The 27,328-nt window shown below is 36.5% G+C and overlaps 2 protein-coding genes across 9 annotated transcripts; one reads left to right on the top strand and one right to left on the bottom strand.

The window, feature by feature from the left end:
- On the top strand, positions 1 to 12,532 carry LOC117227367 (uncharacterized). 8 transcript variants are annotated; one of them, XM_076524233.1, is made up of 5 exons: positions 1 to 522; positions 7,214 to 9,548; positions 11,358 to 11,545; positions 11,639 to 11,746; positions 11,822 to 12,532. In XM_076524233.1, exons 2-5 carry the CDS (start codon positions 9,381 to 9,383, stop codon positions 11,955 to 11,957), a joined length of 600 nt encoding a protein of 199 aa, XP_076380348.1. In that variant the 5' UTR covers positions 1 to 522; positions 7,214 to 9,380; the 3' UTR covers positions 11,958 to 12,532. The 8 variants fall into 8 exon arrangements, 7 of the variants coding, with proteins under 7 accessions (XP_076380348.1, XP_076380349.1, XP_076380346.1 ...); XR_013033995.1 differs by having other exon boundaries at positions 21 to 522; positions 11,639 to 12,025; positions 12,190 to 12,532; XM_076524231.1 differs by having other exon boundaries at positions 25 to 522; positions 7,214 to 9,001; positions 9,067 to 9,548; positions 11,639 to 12,532.
- On the bottom strand, positions 11,716 to 25,422 carry LOC117227359 (solute carrier family 25 member 32). The gene is made up of 6 exons (XM_033482519.2): positions 24,973 to 25,422; positions 18,155 to 18,308; positions 17,299 to 17,551; positions 16,870 to 16,983; positions 16,607 to 16,752; positions 11,716 to 13,282 (listed from the first exon to the last, which is right to left on the bottom strand). The coding sequence occupies exons 1-6, from the start codon at positions 25,127 to 25,129 to the stop codon at positions 13,102 to 13,104; spliced, it is 1,005 nt and encodes a 334-aa protein (XP_033338410.1). The 5' UTR covers positions 25,130 to 25,422; the 3' UTR covers positions 11,716 to 13,101.
- Between the last annotated feature and the right edge of the window lie 1,906 nt (positions 25,423 to 27,328).

Below are 27,328 nucleotides of genomic sequence, written 5' to 3' on the forward strand. Positions count from 1 at the left end.
TAAGGCATCACACACGAGTTATGTATATTTAGTAATCTCCGCTATGAACAAACTCGGTGCCAGTCACCGATAACCCCCACGGCAATCAACGTGTTAATTAATTCTAGTGACTACTCGCACGGATGTAGAGAGTGACGAACAACCCCTTTAAGATCAAATTCAAACTAATACCCTTAATTGCTTCCTTTTGCAAAACGAGGGGAAACGGTACGCCGCGGGCGCGGCTGTTTCGTTCTTCGTGAAGCAGATGAAAGCACGGAATGTGATTCGCGTTTCGAACGCGTAAGCGAAACAGTGCAGTGTTTTTCACCATCCTGTTCCGAGGCTGTGAAGTGTTTAAAATGTAGTTTCTGTTCTCGCGAAGGAGCCTGGCCTCTATCGACAAATTCTTTCCAACGGGAATCGAGTACAGTATTGTTGTTCGAAATTTGCAATTCTCGGCGGGAAAATCGATGTGTTCCGGAATCGAAGGTGAACCATGTACTGCGTTCTAAGCTCAGAACGATGGAAAACTGTAAAATGGTATAAATTTTCACTCTCCGTCCTATCTTTTGCCGATCATTCTTATTTAATGCGAATGTAAATAGTAAAATAAACGATGAAATAAATCATTGCACTAGGACGACCTGTTAAGTGAATGAACACTAGTAGTCATCATTATTCATGAAGATATTTTGCATTTAATTTTTATGATTTCCACGAAATTTTTATGATTGCATTGCAATAAAATTATAGTAAATGCAGAAAATATATTTGAAAGAAGAGTACATACGCGAGAAAAGAATAAAGTTAAGATGTATTACGAAGTTGAATATGAAAAAATTAATTAAGAGAAAAACGAATAAACAGTACCAGTTTATCCTTATTGCTAACGTAACCATTGCAATACGTTTCTGTTGATTCAGTATTTGGTCCTATATACCGGATCGTAAAACATTCTAGATTAAAGTGTGCTAGATTGAAGCGAAACACGACGAAATCCGTTCACAAATTGCAAGAAAGAATAATAATTACGTGGAGCAAATAAAATGGTAATTCAATGAGAAAAACTCGCATCTCTCTCGTCCCGCCGTACCTTTTCATTTCGTGTAGAATCGAAATTTATTACGAAAATATCCAACACCGTGATGAGAACGGAATAATAATTCCCTCTGAACTTCTGCTACCGTCTACTTTCATTGCGAGAGAGCAATACGCAGCGAGTTCCTTAACTGAATTCGTCCTGTCCATTTGTCGAAGGCGTCTTCATGCTGCATCTCCGTAATGCGCGCGACGTAATTTAATTCTTAAGTTATCATTAGCTGTATCCGTGTTACAGCTGTTCGCCGTCGCCTGCCTGTCTTCCATCCGTGGAATCGCTACGGCAAACAAAAGGATCGTATCCGTTTCCGCAGATCCTAACCCGACATTCCCGTAGAGATACATGTTCTATGTGTACACTGGGGCACACCTTACAATCCCGTTGTTTGCCAGTCAACCGAAACTCGTCGCGTTATTTAATCAGCAACGTCGGAAACGCTCTAAGCGTTCGCGTAAATGATAAAATACACGTTTATTAGCGAAAGGTAATCGCGACGATTAGTAATTACGACGGTCTATTACTTGTGCTCGTAATTTCTATAGCCGCGCCGTACCTGCGTGTACATGGTGTCCCAGCAAATTGCCGCCCGACCACAGTCATTATTCGCGGTGAAATGTGAACGAGAACTAAATAACTTTGAATATTCTTTAGCCGCATGGATACGTGTTTTGATATTCTGGTAATACAACCTGGAAATCGGCGAATTTGTACGAAAAAATAACTTGAAAAAGCAGAGTTTTATTTTTGTTGAACGAAGCTTAGTTTTCCAATAAATCGATGTTGGAATGTACTTCGCGTCCATTCGTGTTTACAAAACGTAGCAGATCTGAAAATAATACAGCTGCTACGTTAAAATTCACGTCTGCTTGCTTCGTCACGGCAAAGGCTTCGACGCTAAACGTACCAAGGTCTAAATGTGACTGGTACACTGTGTCGCCTTACAAAAATTATAAGATTGAACTTATTTTAATATTTCACAATTTTTGTAACAGTGCGTGGCCGAATAAAGAAATGTGTTCAACAATTTCCAGTAAAAGCAGCTCTATGATTTCGATAATTATAAAATGAAAAGTGTGTGTGCATATTTTTTCAGGTTGTCTCACTAGTGTTGAGATATCCCGTAGCAATGAACAACAAATACAGTAATTTCTCCCTAATTCGCGCTCAGATTGCACACGAAAATGGACAATTTGGAAAGAGGAGATACGATTATTCGAGCCTTGCGGCTTGTTTTTATAGTTTTTGACAATCGCGGACCATAAAAACGAGCCACAAAGTTTGAATAGTAGTATCTTCTCTTCTCAAATTGTCCATTTTTGTTTGCAAGCTGAAGAACAATTGGAGAGAATTTACTGTATTCACATTGAAGGTTTGAAGTACAGGGTTCCCCGGAAAGAATCATCCGATTTCAAAAATTTATATTTTAAAAAATTACACACAAAAAATTATAATTCAAACACGAATATAACGGGAAAATGTGTGAGTTTTTGTTTACAAGTGTTCAATATGACTTCCTTTCGTTACACGTATGATATCATTGCGATAAGAAAGTTCTTGCCAAACACGGTGCAATGTATCTCTGGTAATTGTTTGTACAGCATCACAAATGCGTTTTTTCAGTTCATTTACACTTGTAGGTAAATGTGGTACAAAGACAAGATCCTTCACAAATCCCCAAAGGAAGAAGTCGCATGGGGTTAGGTCGGGTGATCTCGGAGGCCAACTGTGTAGAACCATATTATCGGATGAACTGCGACCAATCTGACGATTTGGTAGTTCCGTGTTAAGAAAATTCCGAAACTCCAAGTGCCAATGGGGTAAAAAGTAAAACTCGCACATTTTCCCGTTATATTCGTGTTTGAATTATAATTTTCTGTGTGTAATTTTTTAAAATATGAATTTTTGAAATCGGATGATTCTTTCTGGGGGAACTGTGTACAATAAAAATGGAGAATTTGAGAAGGGAAGATACGATTATTCGAGTCTTGCGGCTCGTTTTTATAATTACCGATTGTCAACAACTATAAAAACGAGATACAAGACTGGAATAATCGTACTCCCTCTTCCCAAATTGTCCACTTTTGTGTACAAACTCAGCGTCAATTAGGGAGGATTTACTGTAATTGTAACTGAAGGAAATGGAAAAGCCGTATTGCAGTAAATTCTCCCTAATCTCTTCACATTGAATAATTTTTGTCGACCGTTCTCATTTAATGCGAACTTAAATAGTAAAATTAACGATTAAATAAATTATTCTACTAGGTCGACTTGTCAAGTGAATGAACACTTAAGTGGCATCAATACTCATTATTTACGAAGACATTTTACATTTAATTTTTATGATTTCCACGAATATTGGCCTACTAGAAACGTATTGCATTGAGTATGGTAGTGAAGACGATAAAGTGATAGGTTCTTAAATCTCTGTTGATTCAAATCACAAAATACAGTAAATTTTCCCTAATTGTCGCTTACATGCGCACAAAAAAGAACAATTTCGGAAGAGATACGATTATTCAACCCTTGCGGCTCGTTTTTGTAGTTGTTAACAATTGCTAACTATAAAAACGAGCCGCAAGGCTCGAATAATCGTGTCTCCTCTTCCCAAATTGTCCATTTTTGTGTGCAAGCTGAGCGTCAATTAGGGAGTATTGACTGTGATTCTAACTAAAGGAAATCGAAAAATCGTATTGCAGTAAATTCTCCCTAATCTCTTCACATTGAATAATCTTTGTCGATCGTTCTCATTTAATGCGAACTTAAATAGTAAAATTAACGATTAAATAAATTATTCTACTAGGTCGACTTGTCAAGTGAATGAACACTTAAGTGGTATCAATACTCATTATTTACGAAGATATATATATATATATATATATATATTTTACATTTAATTTTTATGATTTCCACGAATATTGGACTACTAGAAACGTATTGCATTGACTATGGTAGTGAAGACGATAAAGTGGTAGGTTCTTAAATTTCTGTTGATTCAAGTCACGGAATACAGTAAATTCTCCCTAATTGACGTTTCGATTGCGCACAAAAGTGGACAATTTGGGAAGGGGAGGTACGATTATTCGAGCATTGCGGCTCGCTTTTGTATTTGTTGACAATCGGTAACTATAAAAACGAGCCACATGGTCGCACAGTGGTCGCTGGATAAGTGGGAGCCTTTTAACCCCTTGCCATACTTTGACGAACCTGGCATGTGATACAGATTTCTAGGAAGAACCTGTCAAGTATGAATATTATTCTGTTCTTTCAACTCGAAATAAAATTCTGTCTCTTGTCATCAACAAATTAAAGATCGCAAAAGTCGTAGTTTTATCACGGTTTTGACCAAAACCTGCGAGAACTTTGCAGTTTTTAAAATCCTTAAACTTCGAGATCTACAAAAGGCATTTTTTAAATATTCGTTACAGGCTCGCATAAACAAGTTAAAAAACGAGGGATTTTAATTTTTTCTTTTCATTCCAAGAGCAAAATTTAAAAAAAAATCTCTTTAGCCATCGTGTAGTAGACTAGCCTCTTTATCATCTGAAAAAAAATTCAAATCATTTAGTTCAGTTTTGAAAAAGTTATTGCGTTTTAAAAGGTGTACGAACACTTTTGTGGGCCACAGTACATATATGGTTTTCTTCCATGTGTGGATCGTAATAGTGCGTCGCGAGCTCCAACCTTAAATGAAAACTTAGAACGCCGCAAAGCTGCACGCATTATTTAACTCGCGCGCGCGCGCGCGCGATTGTGATTGGCCGCTCGATAAGTGCGAATACCGCCTCGAGTATCTCATTTATCGAGCAGCCGCTGTACCGTCTGCACGGAAGAAGACTCGGCAAACACGTAATACAAATTCGCAGGGTAGACTTTCCTGGAACAGAAACCTCGTATTTTCCCTAAGGAGCCACCCCTTTCCATTTGCGCCGCCATTACTGAAACACTCTGTACATACCACCGCGTCTGAACCATTTTCTACCACCTCCGAGCAACGCTACCAAAAATTAACTACATCGAGCAGTCATAAAGTTCTCCTATCCACTGCGTAAGAACGATTTGTCATAAGAACCGCCGCCGCATTGAAGAGGGGTGGAATAACGCCGCAAGGCGTTTCACCTGAAACCTAAACACACACGTTTCTCTTACCTTGCAAGCATATCTCGACCACGATATGCGGCGTAAGGGAAGTGGTTAATAGGTTAAGTGCCAAAAATCGATCAGAATTTCGCAAAAAATCAAAATAAGTTAGTTAACGAAACCAAAACTAGAAAGCGAAAATTTATCATAGTGAATGAAATTTGAAATTGTTTTTGCATTCTAGACACCCTAGTAATTATAATTTAATTTGGACCAATTTTTGTACAATTTTACGTCGATTAACGTTTACTGAGCATAACATTTATACTAAATATTTAAAACAGCTAAGCATTAAGTATTATGGACATTTGGATTGTATAAGGGTCAAATACGCAAAGGTCAATAACTTCAATCAAAGTATATATACTATATTAATTCACTCACTTCTGTCATAAATTAAGAAATATGTATATATATACTAACTACTGACTCACTCACTTCTGTCATAAATTAAAAAATATGTGTATATATACATATTTTTTAATTTATGACAGAAGTGAGTGAATTAATATAGTATATATACTTTGATTGAAGTTATTGACCTTTGCGTATTTGACCCTTATACAATCCAAATGTCCATAATACTTAATGCTTAGCTGTTTTAAATATTTAATATGAATGTTATGTTATATATATATATATATATTTAATATACATATTTTTTAATTTATGACAGAAATGAATGAATGAAATGCAAAATAGTAAAAATATTACAAAAACTTTAAGATACTATTGCAATGTTTTGAATCCATTAAAATAATTAAGAAAATATATTGTATATGTTCGCGTAGTTCGTGCATCTTGTAATCAATGAAGACAATTCTTAGTTTGCATAGAAATCCGCAGTCTACTAATCATAACAAACCGACGAACTATCCTTGAAATCATTTCTACAATAACAAATGTAAACGTAATCAGAAAGTAAAAACTAAAAAAAAATTATAATACGCGGAGATTTATTTCGTTGAATGTGACGAATTGTGACGAATTTAATATTAATACGTCGGAGCAAGTTATACGCACACAGAATCTCGTTAGTGTTTGTATTATAATACAAGCTTCAAGTCAGCACGGAAAGCGATAGACCCAAATATAAAGGACGACTTTGTATAAGTTAACCCTTTGCATTCGAGTGGTGTCTCCGAAGCACCATTAAAGTTCCAAAATAATTGTTACACCATCGAATTTGTTTATGTTTAAAAAACTGTTGTACGAATCAAGTTCCAATTTCACGTGCATAAAAAATGCACGCATAAAGTCGTGTCAATTGAAAATACTGTAAGCCAGAGAAGCTGTTTTGGATTTGGAGTCAAAATAGCTTCGAGGGCAAAGGATGAATTAATCGACACCCGTCCCTCATTTCAACAGCACAGCCCTTGCTTTGATGTCAGATTGCCACATCGGTAAAAAATGAATAAGATGGAACATTAAATAATTAATTTTGTAAATTCCTTCTATGAGAATGAGAATCTAAGATGAGGTACGACAAGTTTTAACGTAGATTTTTGCGTTGTTCAAAACTACTAAAACGATCTATAAAACGGATTGTTTCTTTAGCATCCGTGAAAACTGTGTCAAATTGATACGAGGGACGGATATGGGTTATATCTGTTAAAATGTTGTATAAGTAAATCATATGTCTGATAACTAGTCCGCAGATTCGTACGCAAAATAAAAACTGTCGGTACAAATTCCAAGGAATGAAAACCAAGTAACTAATTCATTCTTCCTTTAAAATCATTTTAATAGATGAAAAATAATACATTGACGTTTGAAATTGCTTTTAATCTTTACACTATTTTCAATTCTAACCACCCCATTTTGCCATAAACGCATAAAATCCGCAACCTACTGACAACCTTGTACAACCAAGTTACTTTGAAACGAAATTCGCGTTTTCCTTTCCCTATCAATTTGGCGGCTGTCGACAGAAACAAGTGTGTACAATAAATGTCCGTAAATCTAGCGTTAATCTTCGAAAATTTTGACCAGCAGGTCGGGCGACGCAGGCGAGAAGGTCTCCGTTTAAATTGGATGGGCGGGGCTGGAGATCCTAGATACCAACCATCAGCCGCCATCTGCGAACCGTTGGTCGAACAATCCTGGAAACTGCAGCCCGTGCAGCCTGTGCAGCCTGTGCAGCGCGGAGAGAGAGTCCGCAATCGTTTCGCGTTCCAACCTTCCGAACCGAAATTCTGCGGATTCCCGTTCCTCCCCTGCGGGATTCCAGCGTGTGCTCTTTCATCGTGTACTCCCGGTGTGTCTCTCCGCCCTCTTACCGTTCCATTAACTCCTCCGTTAACGCCCATAACACCGGCGTTCTAGCAACCGGCTCAAAATTGAAAGAAACGGAACAGAGAACGACACGACACGATACGATAGGACACGACACGGCGCGACGCGACGCGACACGACGCGACGGGTTCGCAAACGTCGTTAATTTTCACCCCCAGCGTCCGCGGAACGCGAGTTGAACCCTTGGATAGAGCCGAGTTGCGGCACGCCGAGTTCCGCGACCGGTAGGTATATTCGTGCCGGCGCTAATCAATGATGTATTTCGCGCAGTGTGCGCGGCTCCGCCACGTACAACTTCGTCCCAGATATCTAAGCCCCACGGCTACCAGGCAAACAGAGGGTTCCGCCCGTTATTATTCGACCGGCAGGGTTAGAGCGGCGGCGAGACGAACGCGCAAAGTGCCCGAGAATAATTACAAGTTTCGCCATTGAATCCGGAATGCGCTAAACAACGCGGAAACAGCCGCATTGCGATCCGATGATTAATGCAATCCTGGTCTAATGCATACTGAGCCGCGCGTGACTCCGCGTTTCAACTGTTTTAAATGGCCCGCGGACGACGAACGCAACCCCCTAAGTGGCAACTGCATAGTTCGCGAGACGCTGTCAACTACGAGGAAATGGAGTCTGCGTGGGAACCGGATGCGTTGTGCAGTTGATTATGCCAGACGAGCATCCCGATTCTCGCGCACAGGTGCGAGACCGGCGCAATTATAGCTCGTTAACGTTAGACAACAATTAGCGCGCCGCGAGCCGCTCCCCCGGCGGTTGCCGTTTCTTTCGCGGCGCCGCGAGTTTATAAATCGTTAAGTCGCTTCCCGCGTCCGAAACCGCCTCGCGACTGCATCGCGGCGAATTAAGTAGAAGCGTTTAAAACTTGTTCGGATGGTGCGCCGCGTTACGGTAAACAGCGTCTTTTCATTATCATTTACACTTCGCGCCGCGGCACTCTCGTTTCAATCTCGCCCGACGTCCCCGTTAGTCGGGGATCACCGGACGCGGAATCGTATCGAACGGATGCTAACGCGGTCTTTTCGACGGCAAATCAAATTTTAGTGGCGCTATCATCCGTTCCATCGAACTTTCTGTCCGAAGAGAGAAACTGGCGCGCGCACCGACTTAACAATAATTAATGGGCCGAGGATGTTTACAGACGCGGGGTCCGTTAAAGTTGTTCGTATCAGCGTGCTCGTTAAAGTTTATTAGATCGGGGTGGTGCAACGAACCGTGGCGAAGCGCTCTACATTCCGAATGCATAAAACCGGTGGGCCAGTGATCAAAAAGACCAGTTAGTACTGGCGCACGGGAGAAGAGAAATTAGAAAAATTAATCCCCCAGATGCTCGGACGTAAACCGATTTTACGGCGTTCTTACGGCGTGCTTACTGTGTTCCCACGGTGTTCTTACGGTGTTCTTACGGCGAACCGAACGCGTGCATCCTCGTAAAATAAGAAATACTTACACGCAAATCGTAAAAGTTCGGAGCAGGTATGGAGGATCAGGGTCGTCCGCGGAGCGAAACGGTTCCTGTAAAACTTTTGATTTTCAAACAGCCTGTCGAACGACGCGACCGTCCGACGAAAACACGGACCGGCCAGGCCGAAGCGGTAGTTCTCATGCGATAGGGAAATTACAAGGGAAATTTATGAGCAGCCCCCGTGCCGAAAGAAAATTTGACGACAGGTGCTCCATCATTCGCGAGAGTGCTCCGACGCCGGAGTAGCTTCGCTCTCAGCCACGGTCACCGCGCAATTCCGCGAGCAATATGGGATCCTCTCGAGAATGGATGATTGTATAATTAAATAAAATCCCGCGAATTCGCGAGGCCGGAGTTAATAACCATGCCGGCTCGAGTGGAGGGAAACAAATGAAAGTCCGATCGCGATCATTTATTTTACGTTCGTTTCAGATGCTCGGCCATGTCATAGTATGTTATCTTAGCTTGCTGTCGACCGCTTCGGGGATAAAAAATATCACGCGCGGCGTATCAAGACACCTGAGATCGATCGGATTCCCCGAGGGCAGCGCGATGGGGGTAAGGCATCGAATAAATCATTAATTTTCCAACGGACGACAGCTTCCTGCAGCCATTAACTTGATATCAGTATCGTGGCTCGCAGTTCCACCTGTCCAGGAATATAGACTCCTTAACGCTAAAACGGAATCCGCCGATGCGACGGGTGTCGCCCCTAAAATCGCAGGAGACCAGTTTATTCTTTTGGCTTTAATTGCCGCGATAAGCGATCATGCTTTCATTTGCACAGTAAACAGCGGAAATACTCGCTGTCGGTATTAGCATATTCTTGCAATTTTTGTCCAATGTACGCTGAACTTACCGAGTCGATCGAAATGATCGGTTTCACGTTTTTTGTTTCAAAGTTGTTGAAATTATAAGGACACTTTCATAGAAAATAATTGGCGGAAGGTCTAAATAAATGCAATCTCTTCATACTTACTTCTAGAGTTCGGTAGATTTGATGGAACTGACTTCTCATCGGTGGTTGACCATTTTTCAAGTAAACGTGATAATAAGGTTTCAAAAAGTAACAATCTTTTGGAAAAGACATGATAGCATGGTAGATATTCTGTACCATTTGCTAACCTAAAACAGTTTGATTTAAAATCTGTAATCTTTATTATTAAAATCTTTTATTTAGAATCTGTAATTCACAGTAAGAATTTCCTAAGCTTTTAACTTTTTGCGAGTGAATCTTTAATTACTTAAATTTTGTTATAATTCTATATTTAATAGATCTAATATTTTTGTTATCCGAATCTCGGAAAACATAGTAGACAGTAGTTTCGATCAAGTATTGAAATTTCTCATTCTTATTATTTCTAAAAGTTCATATCTATTGTCCATTACTTACATAAATTATTACAATTTATTTACTAATTACAGTATATCGATTTCGCGTATAGTTAGAAGTAAAGAACAGGACTCTGGATTTCAAAGGTGTAGTTGTATTAGTAGATTGACCACATAATCAACTATGACTACGATCGACTCAATTTGATGAAGTTCAAATTTGTTAAATAGCTACGTAATAGTATTAAAATTACTGATCTAGAGACGCATGCTATCGAGGACTCCTTTAGGAATTATTCTGAATAGGCTATGAGGGTAGCCGTGGAAAATATTCAGTTGCACGAAGTTCGTGTTCAAAGCGATTTTAGAAATGGCCAGAGACTTTTGATGTACCAGATTAATAGATTACGAATTAAAAAAGTAGCTCCTCCTATTAGCACGTTGACTGCCGTGTAAGACAAATACGTCTCACTCGGCCCAAGTGCAATGATTTTTTTCAGAGGGACCATGTGAGATAAATACTGCCTTCGTACAAAAAAATATTATTGTTTATAAGTTCTTTTTTTCACTTTATCTTGTATCGACAGGAATTATACCAAATTTTCTGGTATTAAAGAAAAAAAAATAGTAAAAATAATAGTAAAAGTAATAAAAAAAAAGTATTAGGCCCCAGGGGTCAGAATTTTGCTGAGTACATATTACGACAGTTAACATATTAATGAACTTACAAAAATAACCAAAACTCCAAACATTTATATATTCCTGAATTAGACTTTAATTGAAATTCACTTTTTTCTTTTGTATTTTCCCCTTTACCTGTGACTTGTCATAATCGTTGAAAATAAACGCTATCAAAGTTACTGTTACATAACATACTGTTCCACACCGGCGCCGGTGTAAAATCAATTTTCGCACTGTTAAAAATGTTCCGTACGTTCTTTTTCAAGTAAATCGATAGCGATCACCTTGTGAAATGCGTTTTATCGGGGCTGAAAGAGCTCGTTATTTAAAAATGATTTTCTATTGTGCTTTTAGATATTCTTCGCCCTCGGTGTACCCGTCGATATCCCAAATAAATCGATAATATTTTCGTTTTACTTCGAGGCAAACTACGGTCTGCCCGGCGAATGGAATTCCAGTTATTATGGGGACGGGCCATATTTATGGAAACGCAGCCTGGACCGACAATTGGTGTACCGGGTCCTCGCGAACAAATTAGAAAGGTAAACGGGAAATCGAATCGAATTGGATTGAGTCGAGCGAATCGATGGAAATCGCGGCAGAGTGAATTTAAAGCAATACACTAATTGAAACAGCGCGGGTTACTCTGGGGAGGGTTGCCTATTGAAAATGATCTGCGAAACGGCGAATGAGCCTCTGTCCAACAACGGTGTGCTTGGCGATATTCTCCAGATTTTATTTACGTTAGTACACATACACGACATTAATAACAGTCGAATAGTAAATATCATGAGATTATCGTGCAATTCTCGCGGTAGGCCATCCTCTTCGCAAGATGAAGATCTTCCAAGCGAGATCGTCGAAGCTGAGTACGCGGAAGACTGTGCTAACTATCATGCGATGTGCCCTCAAAGTCCGTTGACATTGATTAGTCGGTACGGCCTCAAAGATTGATAGTTCAAGATGTAATATGGATTACCCCCAGCAAAAGAAATGTGTAATCTCTTAGAAAATTTAGAAAGGTACACACGAATATATTCATTTACTAGTAAATAAGTTTCCTCGATCTATCATTTGTACTGGCAATGTAGACATAAACATGCATTGGTGATTCTACCACTGAATACTGAACAATGCTGAATAGGATTCATACATGTATTTCTTTAACCATAAATGCATGTTTTAGACGAGAGTATGCCGCAACTGTTACATCGATACTAACAGGTACATTCGTACTGAACATTTGTGACCCTCGTAAGGATAAGTCACGAGATCTGCAATTAGTATTGGAACTAAGGTTCCAGCCCCTAAACTATGATCCAAGTGTCGTTCGTACGGAACATTGGTGTCGATCTGAAAACTCGTCAAGACGGAGTACGTTGCAAACAATTTTGAAAACTGATACACATACATCAAAATTAACACGTAAACCAAAAGAAACACTTATACGACCAATAACTAAAATATTCTTAACGTGGCGATAAATTATATAGATACATAGTAAACAAAATTATTTTTGATTTTCGTAACTGTCTCTAAGTATTGTTGTCCCGAAAGTATAACTTTCTCTTTATAGCTCTCTTTTTAACAATTCTCACGTAACCTTCGCTGTTACGATGTTCGGCGATTCGTTAGAAAATGATTCGGTGAGTAATCTCAGTGCAACCGACACGGATAAGTAAAATTCCAGATCGTCGTTCGACTACGGTATTCGCATTTAACAGCGACGATAACTGGTAATACATTAGGAACGTGGTGTGCGTTGTCGCAAAGATCGGTGATTACAACAGTTGAGCAGAGTGCGTTCGTGATAGCGATAAAATCTTTAAAACAGCAGCAACTGAATGAGGTGCGAGTTGTTCGCTGTGAATTGAAACGCCTCGAGCTTAGCATTGTAGGCGATTCGGTCCTAGTTTTCGTGCGGCGGAAGGGTACGTGCTCGTTTGACTAATCACGTAAATGCTTCATTGATATGCTTCATTGAAATGGAAATCTAACTTCCATATTTATTTATTTATTTATTGAATTCGGGGATGGATTCGTTTCGAGAACGACGCCAGACCTCCTTGGCCGAGTTCCCCGCCGTCGCCTCGTGTTCTCAATTTTGTTTGATCAGAAACGGCTGATGACTCTTGTCTTCTTGGATCTCGTGTTTCTGTCTCTGTCGCAGTAGATAGTGAGACATATGCTCATAAGTAACAAACGTGATCACGGTCGCTGGGGTCACCCTGGTCAGGTTCGCACTCAGTCCTTTGTAATAGCCGCGCCACCCTTCATATCTGAAATTAACCACCAGTAATACGCTTTTGTTATTCGTCTCATCTTTTTCTGGCGTCTAGTGTTATTGTCGATCGTACAATGCAGTGTTTCATTCGCACCAAGCCTGACCGGCGTACGATTCTTGTCGTCTGGATGGATGGTCGTTTACGAGATCGGCCGATGAGCTGAGCATGAAGGATTGTCTTAAAATTCAAGAGATACTTTTGTCAATTCCACATCGTTTATTTCCCATTCAAGTGGTTTGTATTAATGCGATATTGCTTAGGTACAATATGTAATCGTACACGTGATACGTCCAAAAATCGTACTGCTGGTGGTTCCACAAGTGAGTCACCTCGTCACGTCCGCTTATGTTCGCCTTTGGCGGAACAAGTGTCGCGACTCTCTTCGTTGGACGCAGAATTTCAAGTCGGATCGAACTTAAGTCAATTACATGCCGATGGCCGCTCTGCTAAAGGCGAAGTCGATTTTCAGCTATCGCTTGATTAGGATCAGCCACCTCAAAATTGTGGGCCGCCTTGTCGAAAGTCGCAACGGTTGTTCCACCAATAGTTCACGCAATCATACACTCACGCACAGCGAAGACGTCGTCACTACTCATATATTTCGTCACGCTAACAACTGTGGACCCGCCACAGCAATGAATTTGCTCGTAGAAACGTTCAAGGAAGAGAATGTAAGTGACGCGAGGCTATATCGAGAGTTGCTATCAGAGCTCAAAGAAAAATATACGAACACTTGATAGAGTCTAATGCATGCATCCAGTGCTCGGCCGTACAAACATGTCTCCTCGATCTATCCCCCTGAGGGCATTGCTCCTTTTGCTACTGTGAAACGCAAACTCCTCAGGAACACCGAATGAAGAGTTAAAGTGGTTCAGTAAGCGTACATAAGAGTATTTGCACGAAGAACGTGGACGCAATTTGGAAATTCACGGAAATGTATTTTTTTTTTTTAAGAACAGAAAGAACCTCTTCGACACGTGTATTAATAAATACAAACACATACAAAAATGTAAACCATTTCAATATCGCAATTATAAACATAAAATATTTTTTCGGAAACGTATGTTTTTCATTTCTAAATCATAAATAATTTTAAACGTATGTCAGAAAAAAAAGACTTTACTAAAAAAAAAAAACAGAGAACTAGCATACATTACGACTTCGATATACTGAAGAGGCTGTTGCTAGTGTAGCTACTTCAAGGCTTACTTCTGAAGATAAGCGAAGCATCTTCTAGCGAAGCACTGCTGTTTTCGGAGCGATAAACAATGAAACTCAAAGAAGATATAAGGTCAAAGTAGGAACATATCAAGATTTCAGTCTCCAAGTAACGTCAATGTATTTTGTTGTATGTATATAATATTACTAAACAATCACTTCGATCCATTTCTAACACCATTTGCGTCGATCAAGCTAATAAAATAACTTTGTCCACCTTTTTGTTATAAATACTCCCATGTCGCAGCCACTAAATCGAATCTTGAAACAATCGTTAGAGCGTTGCTGCATTTATTGAGGTGTTTGTCAAACGGTTTCTCAGCGGAAACTCTTTCATATAAATAAATTGAGCCTACTTAAATCCGAGTTACAATGACATTAAATTTTATTGCTACACTTCGGTTGGTCCGAGTACCAGACTCTACAATGAACCTTGAAACATTAATCTAACATAGGTGTTTCGAAATGAGGTATAGTGGTCATTGTATACAAAAAACATAATGACAGCATGGTTAACAATGCAATTGTAGATAATCAGTTATAATCCTACGCAAAAATTTCTGTCGAATTTCATTTCCAATACGAGATTCAGGCTCGACCATCGTGAGAATCGATCACGTGAGAATGCCGAAACTCTTATTTAATCCCTGCTTACGTGCCTATCTAATTGCTGCAAAGTCTTGTTTAATTCGTCGTTTATGCAATTATGTAACCGTCTGATACTGTAAATTTGACTATTATAAAGTATTAAATTGCACCTTTTGCTAGTCGTGTTCACAATCGAATTTCGAAAGAAATTGTCGTGACGTAGAAGGAACAGTAAATCATTTATGGTAATCACTATTGGTTATAGTGTTATCCACAAAGTGAAATAATCGCATTGCATAGATAAGTGCCGAATTCAGAAGATTATTATCATAGTATGAAAAAAAAAATTAAGTTCTTCGTCCTTACAATACGCAAATTCCCTTTTCGCACATTACAAGAGCAAATCAAGGTATTTTGCACATATACGTCGTCGAATAAATAAAACAATACGTTCGAATGATCCATATAAATTATTGCACCATTTCAAAAAAGTCACATCACGTACAATGCGAAAGAGTTTGAAATAGCACACCTTCAGTACCTATATATACACACATATATTTTTATAATTACAAAGTAAATCGTTCGATCGTTGATATAAAACAGTCGTCCAATATAAGACAACCATTATGTAAAATAATATTGTATATATACAACAATATATATATACAATAAAGACTGTCTTTCATTTTTCCTAAAAAAGAATAAAATATTGCCAGTGCCTGTGATCGATTCGAAAAAAACTTAAGAATATTAAAATTATTTATCTATTTCTAGAGTCCCCATACACTTGCACTTAGACAGCTTCCATGATGTATGATTACTGAGTACAATGAAAAATCTTTTCAATAATATACTTTACACATGTTCCATAAATCACATTTTCAAATAAATCCCCAAATATGTTGACCAAATCAAACGGCGGTGACACTTTCGAGTCATCGAGCACTACATCGTAGCATATCAATTGAATTAAGCCAATCTCAAACAAGGAACAGTACAGCTGAAGTGTACACTTCCGTGCAACAACACAAGTATTTTTTTTTATATTTGTACAGAGATGAGCTTTGTATGTGTAAATATGTGTGAGTGTGGGCACGTCTGTATGTATGCAAGAGTAACAACTTTTTCTAATAATACTGCATCAAAGTGTACCTTCGACTAACAAAGGACATCAAGAAATTCGAAATATAAGTTATATTAAAATCAGAACGATTTGTTGCTGATTATTTTCACGAGTTAGCTGACTGTTCTGGGTTGGGAGAATTCCAGTATCAATGCATAACTCAATCTAGGTGAAGTACAGATTATTGGAACCGATACTAATAATCATTTATCCTCCATCTCGTATCAGTTAAAAAAAAATAGATTAATATAATCTAAAGGAGTCAATGAGAGTTTGTAGGCACATTAGAAAATGTTTCATAAATTACGATAATTAAACAAATATTTGGTGTAACATGTAAAAGGTATGGCGTTAAGCCTTTATAAAAACCCTTTAAGCCTTCTGACCTCCATATCAATCGCACGCATTCAACGCTGCCACTGTAGTTATGATGATGATCTTGAAGACGTGCCCGCACGACTTGATAAGGATAAGTCGAAGCCGCAGCTATAAGTTTCGATATCGCCGCAAAGAAGATATAGTCCCACGTGCTCTGCAAGGGAAATCACAGTAGTACAATCATTTCTTTCCCGATAATAAAAATACATCTGTTACCTTGTTAGGTATTATAGTATAATACCTTATACTACACATATAATATGCAACTTACCAACTTAGTATCAATTGGAAGCTTTAAATAACCGTTGTACCAGTTCTTCAGCTCTTCGTACACCATAAATTGGATAGCTCCGTGTGAAACACCGAACATTCCAGGAACGAAACCCTACAAATCCCCATAAAAATGAAACATTAATTTTCTCTTGCCTGACAGTTTTATATTTAAGAAAAATATAATGCTGAAGTTCTATTGGCAAATATAAAAAACTGGAAACCCTGACACTTCAAATGGAGTTTTCTCAAAAACTACTTCATCACCATTATAATAAATCATAATATTAAAGTACTACTATTTGAATATAATCAAAATTTTTTTATTATTTCATGCCAAACTTGACAAGCTACATACGGAGCTAAACTCATAACAGAAAAAAAGTACATTGATTTTGCTCCGAAAGATTAAACTAGTTAATCAACTTACCCTGTATAAACCATGGATCCCTTCGGTATTATATATCTTCTTAATAGCATCTACTGTGCCTTTGTATCGGAGCCTTTCTGGCAGATTTTGATCATTCTTGTATTGCAAACACAAACGCGTCTTTACTACCCAAAGTGGATTGGTCATTAGCAAAGTGAGAATTCCAGCGTCAGCTGCAGCAAACATGTGCCACGAGGGTCCCAAAGGCATCTTACTGTTTCCACCCTGAATCCACCCTTTGATGGTGTTATAGCTAAACAAAGAGGATAATCATATAATTACAAAGCATCGAATGCTGTGTTAGGGATACATATAGTAAATCTTAAATTCTATTTAGCTGTGAATAAACGAACATAATAGTTATAACTATTCACATTTATATGTACGTACACAGTGCTCCTTCAAACAGTGTGGTTTCAATTATGCACAGATTTTTTTAATAAACAAACTTGATTTTTCTTTTACGCTTGTTTCAAATCAATTTAGCATATGTTTACAATTTCCTTTACCACTTATCAGCCTTTATTAAAATAAATACCGCTTTTATTTCAAATCAAAAGATAGAATGATGAATGAATTGTATCAATAAATATATATTTGAAATAATATGAAAAAGTATGAGAAGTCATTTATTGAAATACATTTGTTTTGCACTATGATGAATGTGGGTTTCAATGATTACAAAGAAAATTAACTGGATCTACTTGAACATTTTGTGTATAAGATCGTTCGATTATTATTCACTGCTTGTATCGTTTAGTTCTTATTAGCTGTTAACTAAAAGTTTGTCCAAATGAACGTAGTTTTACTGCACGCGATAGTTGCAATTGTATCAAGATGAATCAAAGACACTTACAAAAAGAAGTAGAAACCCCATGAACCGCCGGATCCTAGCACGTTCGGCGCAACACCTTTGTAAAGTCCTCGCACACCTTCAGTCTTAACAATTTGCGAAACAGCACTCTTCAGCCCTTTGTATTGCGGAGCAGAGCTCGAATGACCATCGTTCACTACAAATAAAGAATAAATGTTAGTCATCATTATTTGACGTACGATTATGAATGCCTCGCCATACGATTTCCTTCGTAGCTGTGCTCAATTAGGGTCATGTTATCGTTAATAATTTACTACCAGAAAACAGAGTCCACGCTTATCGTAAGTCTGCGTTATATGTATACAAATCAATAAACGTCAATAATATGAAAATCAAGAATTAATAGAGCTGTAAAACTTTTTGATAGGTTTAATGAAACCTAAAAACCGTGTCTAAAATATTAGACGCGAAGAATTTTTTTTAAAGAGATTCTCACATTGTGAGAATTACATCAAATTTGATTCAACCAAACGTATACAAATATGTACGAACGAGAATTAATTGAAAAATTATTTCATAATTATTTTAAAAATTTACCGTTCATGGTTAAGGATTTCTTAATATAAACTCTAAAATAATCCTTAATAATTCTATAATAATAAACACTAAATAATTCCTTTTTCAACTATTGTTTAAAAAAAGATTCGCAAGCTTCTTTCTGATATGCATAACCATGACTAATTTATGTTTACTCTTTCTCATTTTTATAAACAATTTTACAAAATCAAAAGAATACAAATTCACATATAGATATTCATTGTTACAGTATCTAGAATATCCCTTTATAAATTACACAATCTGCATTTAGTCAAGAGTTGGCCTAGCACACATGTGCTCAATAAATATTTAAAATTGATTTCCTTAAGAACGAGATTCATCTTATTTTTTCATCTAAGTCTCAACACACGGTGTTTGATTACTGTACTATCCAAATCTTTTAAATTCAATTCCACAATATTTAATTCTATGTCACTGAAGTTTCTTAACATCTTGCGAATAGATAACATCGATGAATTACGATAAAATGGGACAGCGAAGCCAATGAATCGTTAAACTTTACAAATATTCAGATTGTATTACGAAGAAACCGCAAGCGATAAGCGGAATCTAATTATTTTCTTTCCCTGTCTCGCGGTCATGGTTTATCTACAGCCATTATTTCCATCATACCGGGGATGCGTATGAAAAGTTCAGTTTAGTTTAATGAATTGTATGTTCCAATCGAAAATTTTCATTTCCTCCTGTAGAAAGCGATAGTGAGCGGAATAAGAACGCGTGACGTTATTATGCAAGGACAGTATCTCAAGAACCATGTAAATGAAACAATGTCAAGGTCGTTCGTATTTCTGAGCTAAGAATGTGCATGCAAATTTCCATTCTCACAGACGATTCAACAAAAATCAGAAAATGGAGAAAGTTTTCATCGCAGACCAGAACATTTCCAACAGTAATAATAGCAGGAGTAAGAATATCATGAGTCATCGTTACCACTAGTTACCATCGTTACCGTATGTTCCTAGAATTGTATAAGTGCATACACACGTCATGAGATGCATAGAGAGTACTTCTCTGGTAGGTAGTTCTTTGATCACTTGCAATGTTGAAATAACAAGCAGTGCTGAATAAAGTGATAAAGTAATAAAATTAAATTAGAGGGTAAAATAGAAATAAAATATTGAAAAACTTATCACATAAAATATCTAGTTCATTGTAGCAACATGTTAACACAATATTTAATATTAAAAATAATACTTTATTTAAAAGATACTGAAAATAGCGTACTTATTTTAAGATAAATTTTTCACAATGTGCTTTGTTGTACATGAATATATATATAATTAAAGAATAAATATACTTTCTAAAGTGTCTGGTTTTTACATACATTTAGAATTATTGATTATAATTCTATAAAATTTGCTAATTTTCCGATTCCTATATAAAACATTGTTTCATCCAAATTATATAATATTTATCATTTTTGATAGTAATTAAGTATTTCGTCATCTATACAGTTTCAAAAAATAATAATCAGTGAAGATAAAGATCAGTACATAAACAGTCGCGGTCTATTCGGGAAAAGTTATACCAGACCAATGAAATCATCTTGAATACAGTTTTTGATTCTAATAGATGTGTATCATACAAATGGCATTAAAGTAGACACGTGGATCGCGAGAGATAACTTCAATTGTTACTTTGTCTCATTTCAGTTTCTTATTTAGATTCACCCAAAACAACAAAGGAACTGATATGTGTGCGAAACAATTCTTGGAAGTCACGAGATGTTTGGTAAAAGCGATAAATTAATCTCTGCGCTGCATGTACGTACAAATACTTGTACACGTGGATCGTATAATTGCAAAATCCATTACAGCGTTGATAAACACTCGAATATGAATACTCTTAGAAAATTGCGACACCGAATAGAATCAAGGAAAAGATCTTCTCATTTCTCTCGAGTGTACAATTTCTTATTAAACAAGAAAGAAATAACATCACGGTATAAGATTCTATTAAAGTTTCTTAGTTATCATGAAGATCCGTTTATAATGATGTATTTTCAAAGAATCATAAATTAATTTAAAGTTTACGAAAACTATTTTTATTTTCGAATTACAAATATTTATGTTTACATTTTATTTATAATAATCAGTCACTATTATCTTAACTATATTAATATGTAATTAAAATAAAAAGTCGATATAATTTAATTATATTATTAATTATTATTATTGTAATAATAAGTAATTATCATTACTTTTATACTCGAATTACTTTTTCTTCAAATTATTATCTCTGCGTGAAATCTATGAAGTGGTTTTTAACAAGGATTATTAATAAAGTGTAAATATATTATTTAACAATTTTCCATAATTGGAACTAAGTACATAATGTTTTAATCATTGTTTAAAGTTCAAAGAATTTCATTAAATTATTATTCCGTGTGCCTGATCGTGAGAGAAAAAAGTTTATCAACGTGCTTTTCTGAACCACTCTATAGAAGCGAAGATTTTAATACACATTTCTCGACAAAACTACGAGCGTACATATTTAACGACGTGGGGACACGATCGAAATTCCGCCGTTTGATCTCTCACGTGCTTCTGACGCAATCCGCGGAATTTCTTGCGGTTTGGTGTACGGCCAACGAATTTTACGACGAAAATACGTTAGGCGTGAACGAGTCGAGCCCTCTTTGCGACATCGAATGATAACAAGATAATTAAAAGTCGGCATAGATAAACCCGTGGCAGCTCGTATGTAGTATTGTTTTGCAGCATCGTTGTGTATCCGATCCTTTTTATTTATCACGCCTAAACAATTTTGCGATAAGTTGTTAGCAAACTTATTGGACCATGAACCGGTGGTGGACAGTTTAAAATAGCGTTAAACTGAACGTATTGTTTTTTCGTATTCACTGCTTACGACAGAGCAAAATACAGACTCGCAAAATATTAGCAGCATGTGACAACAAATGCTAATAAATGAAAACAAATATACCGTGTACGCAAATACTTGCTGTTTTGTAGTGGTTTTATCGCATAAATATTCCATAAAATACACGAGGAGTATGATACACTTGAACAACTTCAAACGGCACTCGTGTTCAAACTATTTGTTATTTTGGGTTCCAAAAATTACTGAACATTCTTCAAACATTCTAAGTCAAGTATAAATAATTTCTGTATGATTATATATCCAATTTCTGACAATTAATTTAAATTTTCGCATATTTCATTAAGGTCTATAGTCTATAGAAAAACAGACGTGTCTAGAAGAAGTCCTTAAAAAACATATCGAAAAAAATTGTTAAATAAAATTTTAACAAATAGGCCCGCCGTTCAAGCGTGGAAATTACAATTTATACGTAGTAAAATGAAACAGAAAGAAAGGAGGAATTTTATTTCATAACAACATTTTGTTGCGATGTCGTACACTGCAACGATTAATATAACATATTACACGAAACATTCATGTTTATCTAGAGACCAAATGATGACATAACGACCAAAACTTACGTGATCATCACAACTGATGTCAGGAAGAATGTAAATGCATACATTTTCCTTGACGAATGTCCAATCACATATTTGCAACACGAAATGGACATCGGTATCGATGTTAATATCGTATAAGCACAACGCAAGTATTAATCTTGAATTGTTTTCGTTGGACAAACTGGAATTTCTTCTTTCCCCTTTGAAACGTGATCGAAAGTCGCCTGGCACTTTCCATTTCATCCGAAATCGCGTGTTATCAAGAGTGATCATTTGAATTTCGACCAATGGTTCGACGATTATCTCGAACGAAATAAAAAAGATTCATCTATCGCATAATGTTCTTTTCTGTCTTCGATTTCTGGGTCTCCGGAAGTCCTACTATCATTTCTATCACAGAATTATATCAATAGTTCACGAATTTGGACTATTTAGTTAAAAATTGGGGGTTTGTATACATCTGTATGTACATTATTTCAATTAAGAATTGATATAATTTGGTGGCAATCAATACATCCAGCGTGTGTATTTAAACGATGAAAATAGTGTTTATGATATTTAATAATACAAAAATATGATTTGGCAGCCATTTAATATTAACCTCGTTCGAATTCTATCAATATAAGTTTGATACGGTTGGCAAACATGTACAGAATTTTCTACTTGTTTATTTTTTCCTTTTAAATATAACATTCGTGAATTCCGATCTTTAAAATATTTAAATTACAGTTTAATACATATTCATGTACATTTATATATATTTCATCCATTTCATTGTCATTGAAATTTACGTGACAACGTTTAACAACATTTAAAATTTTATAATTTTCTTTTTATACGAGTCCAATTACTCGAACTATGTGAGGCATTATTTTATCATTTTATTATTTTTATTAGAGAAAACCAGACTATTTGAATAAAAAAAGATCGATTCTGATTTTATTAGTATTTCATCAATGTTTAGTAGATATCAAGTATTGTGTTCTTTATGTAAAGTGCTGTATCTATTTTCGTATTTCGTTTCTACCATTATGTTTCCGTTGATAAGAAGTACTTAAAATTCTGCGATTAGAATCGATCGTGACAATTGGTTATATAAGAACTTGTAAGAAATGGTATAATTGTGGTAATTAAAATTTCCGGAATTCTTGTATTATGAACAAACTGCGGATTTTATGTATTTAAGGTAAAAATGGAAACAATTAAAAATATAAAAGTAGAATAATAAGAATAATATAAAAATGTGAAGACATAAGAATTTAATAATATTGTTATATTACTTTCAACTTATCGAAACTATTGAAAGAAACAATTTATTTTTATTTAATTTCTGTTCCATACAATCGTCATGGTAAATCTGTATTTTTCATAAAGATCGACAGTCTAATTATGAGAACGAGTAATTCCTTTGATAATTTTGATAAATTACTTAACGATAGCATTAATTGTAGGCTAAGACGTGTAGTATTTATTGTTACCGGCCAATCAGTATTTCTATATCTTTAATCGCTGCTAATGAAGAGTGAATTGACCGACGTTAGTCCACCGGCACAAAATACTTCTCGATCATTCTCGATAACACCACGTGCGCTCTTGGTTCAAACTTATCGCACAATTCCATAGGATCAACAAACTGAAACGTCTTCCACACGCGGACTACGCATTCGTTGACTATAACAATTTTCTGACTACAACATTGTTCTTCAATGTCCTTCAATATACTTTGTCGTCTAAGATATTCCCCGCTAAATACCTGTTTCTATGATAACAAGAAAATTAGTTCAACTGTTTTACTGGACATGAAATGTTTGTCTGACGTCAAAGTGTCTAGTTTGCTAGCTAGAAGAAAGGAAAATTTGAAGAAAGGAATATCAATAAACCACTTTTTGTAGATGTCCAGATGAAGCGACATAGGTAAAGGGACGAGTTTAGTGTGTACTACACGCACAAATCGTACTGTCGGTAAAACTAGTGTAATGATTTTTTGTTGAAACACTATGTTTGTGTAAGAAATGACCTTTTAAAAACAACAAAAAAGGAGTCTTACTTCACACGATCACACCTTAGTTATTGAACAATTACACCAAAGGTGGTTTCTTATCCCTTATCCCTAAACTCTAAAAAGTTTTTCTGTTTGACATTTACACTATTTTACGTTAAAATATAAACTTTCCGTATTGTAGAGACAGATCTCGACGAAATGAATAACTATATATTTCTGTAATTCTGTTCGTAACATTAGATGAAGAGCAGTTGCAATGAAACGAGATTTTAGATGTACGGAAAATCGGCGAATAAAATACTTTTATTATAAATAGAATTAACGTTATTATCAAAAGTAAAGTCTTCCAGCTGGTGTGAAACCGCATTTACGCTCATAAACGAACGGAGTGTACAGTCAGTGCATATGCATGCATACACATATAACTCAAACATTTTGAACAAATTAAAAGTAAGTAAAAGCAAAGAATAATATTTGAAAAAATAAAGCATCCTTATTTTCAGAATGCTTCAAAATGACTGCTGTCTACAAATGACTGTACAAATTAACATAAGATTTAAAAATAGTTGCTGTCTAGAAATAGTGGCGTTAGTACACCGTCTTCAAAGGTATACACACATATAGATATACAAGATGGAACAGATCATTCATTACTTACTATTTGAGATTAGATGGTGCGTGGGCAACGCGTGAGTACAAAGGGCTGTGCACGAGTTTGCCAAGAGGAGTTTTACTATATCTAGCTACCCGCCATTTGCATCGAACCGTTATGTCGTCAGCGAGGACATTAATCGACATACCTGCGAATCTGGTCTTGATCAAGTCCAAGGGATGCAGCATCAGCGTTGAGATCACGCCGCCTGATATGCCGGCAACGAAATGCTCGTATTTCACGTGGCTGAGCATCGGAGTTTTCGTGGGCCCCGGTGAGTTGCTGTTCGTCTTTACTGGCGACATTTTCTCTGTCTGTGTCTGGTGCCGCTGTTGTTGGTTATTCGTTACCGATCCTCCAACAGAAAGACCAGACGCATCCTTTGTCACGTTAACAATTCTCGACTCCACTCTTCGGCATATCTCTTGATCCGCGACAGGCAGCGTGCTCGGCTCGACGGCACCACGAGACACGACCGAAATTCTCCCGACCACGGTTTCTCCTTTTATTCTGTCTCGCTCGCTCTCTCAAACGATTATGCAACGAGACGGAACGTCACACGCGCCGAGCACCCACCATACTGATCAGTAAGCAGCTAACTGAATGACTAATCGTAGACGCGGACTCAGCATCGAGAACGACGCTCGCCATCTACCGGCGTACGATGCAAGCGCGACTGCTGCGCGGGTAATACGATTTGAAAAGAGGTCTACACGATTCGACACACCGTCGAGCGTTCTCAGAAATTTCGATAAATCTTCCCTTCATTTTTGTACCGTACCCGGTAATTGTAACAAATACGAATAAGTATTATTAGTAAATTCTGTATGGAAAGAATTTCTTCATGCATTCCAGAAGGATAAGTTATGAAAAAAAATTGTTTATTTTATGCACGTTTAACGGGGTGAACTTACTTAACGAGAGCTTTTTGCATTCTGAATATTCCACGTATAATCACAGGTAATTTTGGCGAAAAATACGTAGCGTGAAATGTGTCCGATAAGCCCGGAAATCGCTTATCTTTTTGATTGCCGATATACGGATAAAGAAATTTTTATCCATTACAACGATAGAGAGTATCTCAGTTACCGATTCCACTTGCTGCTATATAATATTAGCCACTTGGCAGATCGTTTGATTTGTATTCAATGCAGAATAATTTTGCACGAACTTCTCTGGAACATTTTAATCCCGTCGAGCGTAGGAGTAATTGTGTGTTCTGTTATAAAAAGTGAGTTCGATAAGACCAACAGCGGAATATACGAGTGTATTGCTGTCAAGCGTGTTTCTGTTACCGCGAGGAAGCAAGATAAGAGAGTTGAAAAGCAATACCTGCAAAATTATCGAATTTGTGCGGTTAATACAAACAGTTGACCTAGGAAAAAAAACGTTTCTCGTATCGCGTTTGATACTGGATTGAAATGGTAAGCAAAGTTGAATGTGTAATCTATTGCTTTTTGATTATCAATGTATTGCACCGCATTAGTGTTTGTTTATCCGTAATTTGTTTTTGAATACCAGAGATTTGAATCGATGTTTTTATCGAAAAAATTACATTAGACGATGATTTCTTTACTGTTCTGTTTACGCATTCTCAATATTAACAAATTTTCAATTTGTATTGTTATTAGCTCTATACAACCGATAACGATTACATACTACCATTGTTTTCAATTATTACAACAATCGCTATTATGGTGGATTTTTACTATCACTGTCTGTAGTAACAGCGTAACGATTGTTATAATTTCTTTCAAGACTTCAAATAGATTATAACGAAAAGATATTTGTGTAAATAAATATGGAAAAAATACTATTTTTCAATAAAATCTCGAGGTGATTTTCACTTTCTTAAATAACATCATGTCAAATTTCTTTTGTACGGTAATACAAACAACATTAAGACAAACATAATCACTTGGACACAGTTGTTCAATAACTAAGAGTGCTTCATCATTAAATGTAGATGGTGAACTGACTTGTCATAGAATCAACAAAATGTAATTACTGTTCAAACTCAGAGAGAAGATATTCTTGAATAACGTTTATACTTGATGTACGCATTCATAGAGGTCGCCAATGCGATACCTTATTATCACTTTCCTCGACGAGTTCTGAAATAAATGTACCATTGTTCTACACATGTTTCTACGGAGTAAAATGTAGACCACTCTTTTCATTGAATAATGTCATGTAAATTTCTTTTAAGTACATTTTCTCAAGTGGTCTTTAGAAAAATATTGTGATGAACTGAATTAAAATTTTTTGTCGATTGACTTAGTTTTATAGAAGAAAAACATAAATATTGTAAATAAGCAAACGGTCAAAATGATCGTCCATTCGTTAAGAAACAGGTGATGGATACAAGTGAAACAATTATGGTTAATACTTAATACTTAATACTTAATTGCCGCAATCAGTTTGCTTGGCAATAATTTATACAATTTCTCAATGGTTTTTTTTATTAAATCTTTCACTTTTATATACTGCTCCCCATCAAGGGT

This window comes from Megalopta genalis, chromosome 8 (genome assembly GCF_051020955.1).
Source record: "Megalopta genalis isolate 19385.01 chromosome 8, iyMegGena1_principal, whole genome shotgun sequence".
NCBI classification, from domain to species: domain Eukaryota; kingdom Metazoa; phylum Arthropoda; class Insecta; order Hymenoptera; family Halictidae; genus Megalopta; species Megalopta genalis.

Excerpts from the sequence above, each read along its gene's own strand:
- LOC117227367 (XM_076524229.1), top strand. The coding sequence starts at position 9,381 with ATGAAAGTCCGATCGCGATCATTTATTTTACGTTCGTTTCAGATGCTC. Across the intron at positions 9,549-11,357 it reads CCGAGGGCAGCGCGATGGGG|ATATTCTTCGCCCTCGGTGT; the intron begins GTAAGGCATCGA and ends TTGTGCTTTTAG. Across the intron at positions 11,546-11,638 it reads CTCGCGAACAAATTAGAAAG|CGCGGGTTACTCTGGGGAGG; the intron begins GTAAACGGGAAA and ends TAATTGAAACAG.
- LOC117227359 (XM_033482519.2), bottom strand. The coding sequence starts at position 25,129 with ATGTCGCCAGTAAAGACGAACAGCAACTCACCGGGGCCCACGAAAACT. Across the intron at positions 16,984-17,298 it reads GGATCCATGGTTTATACAGG|GGTTTCGTTCCTGGAATGTT; the intron begins GTAAGTTGATTA and ends GGGGATTTGTAG. Across the intron at positions 16,753-16,869 it reads TTCCAATTGATACTAAGTTG|AGCACGTGGGACTATATCTT; the intron begins GTAAGTTGCATA and ends TTTCCCTTGCAG.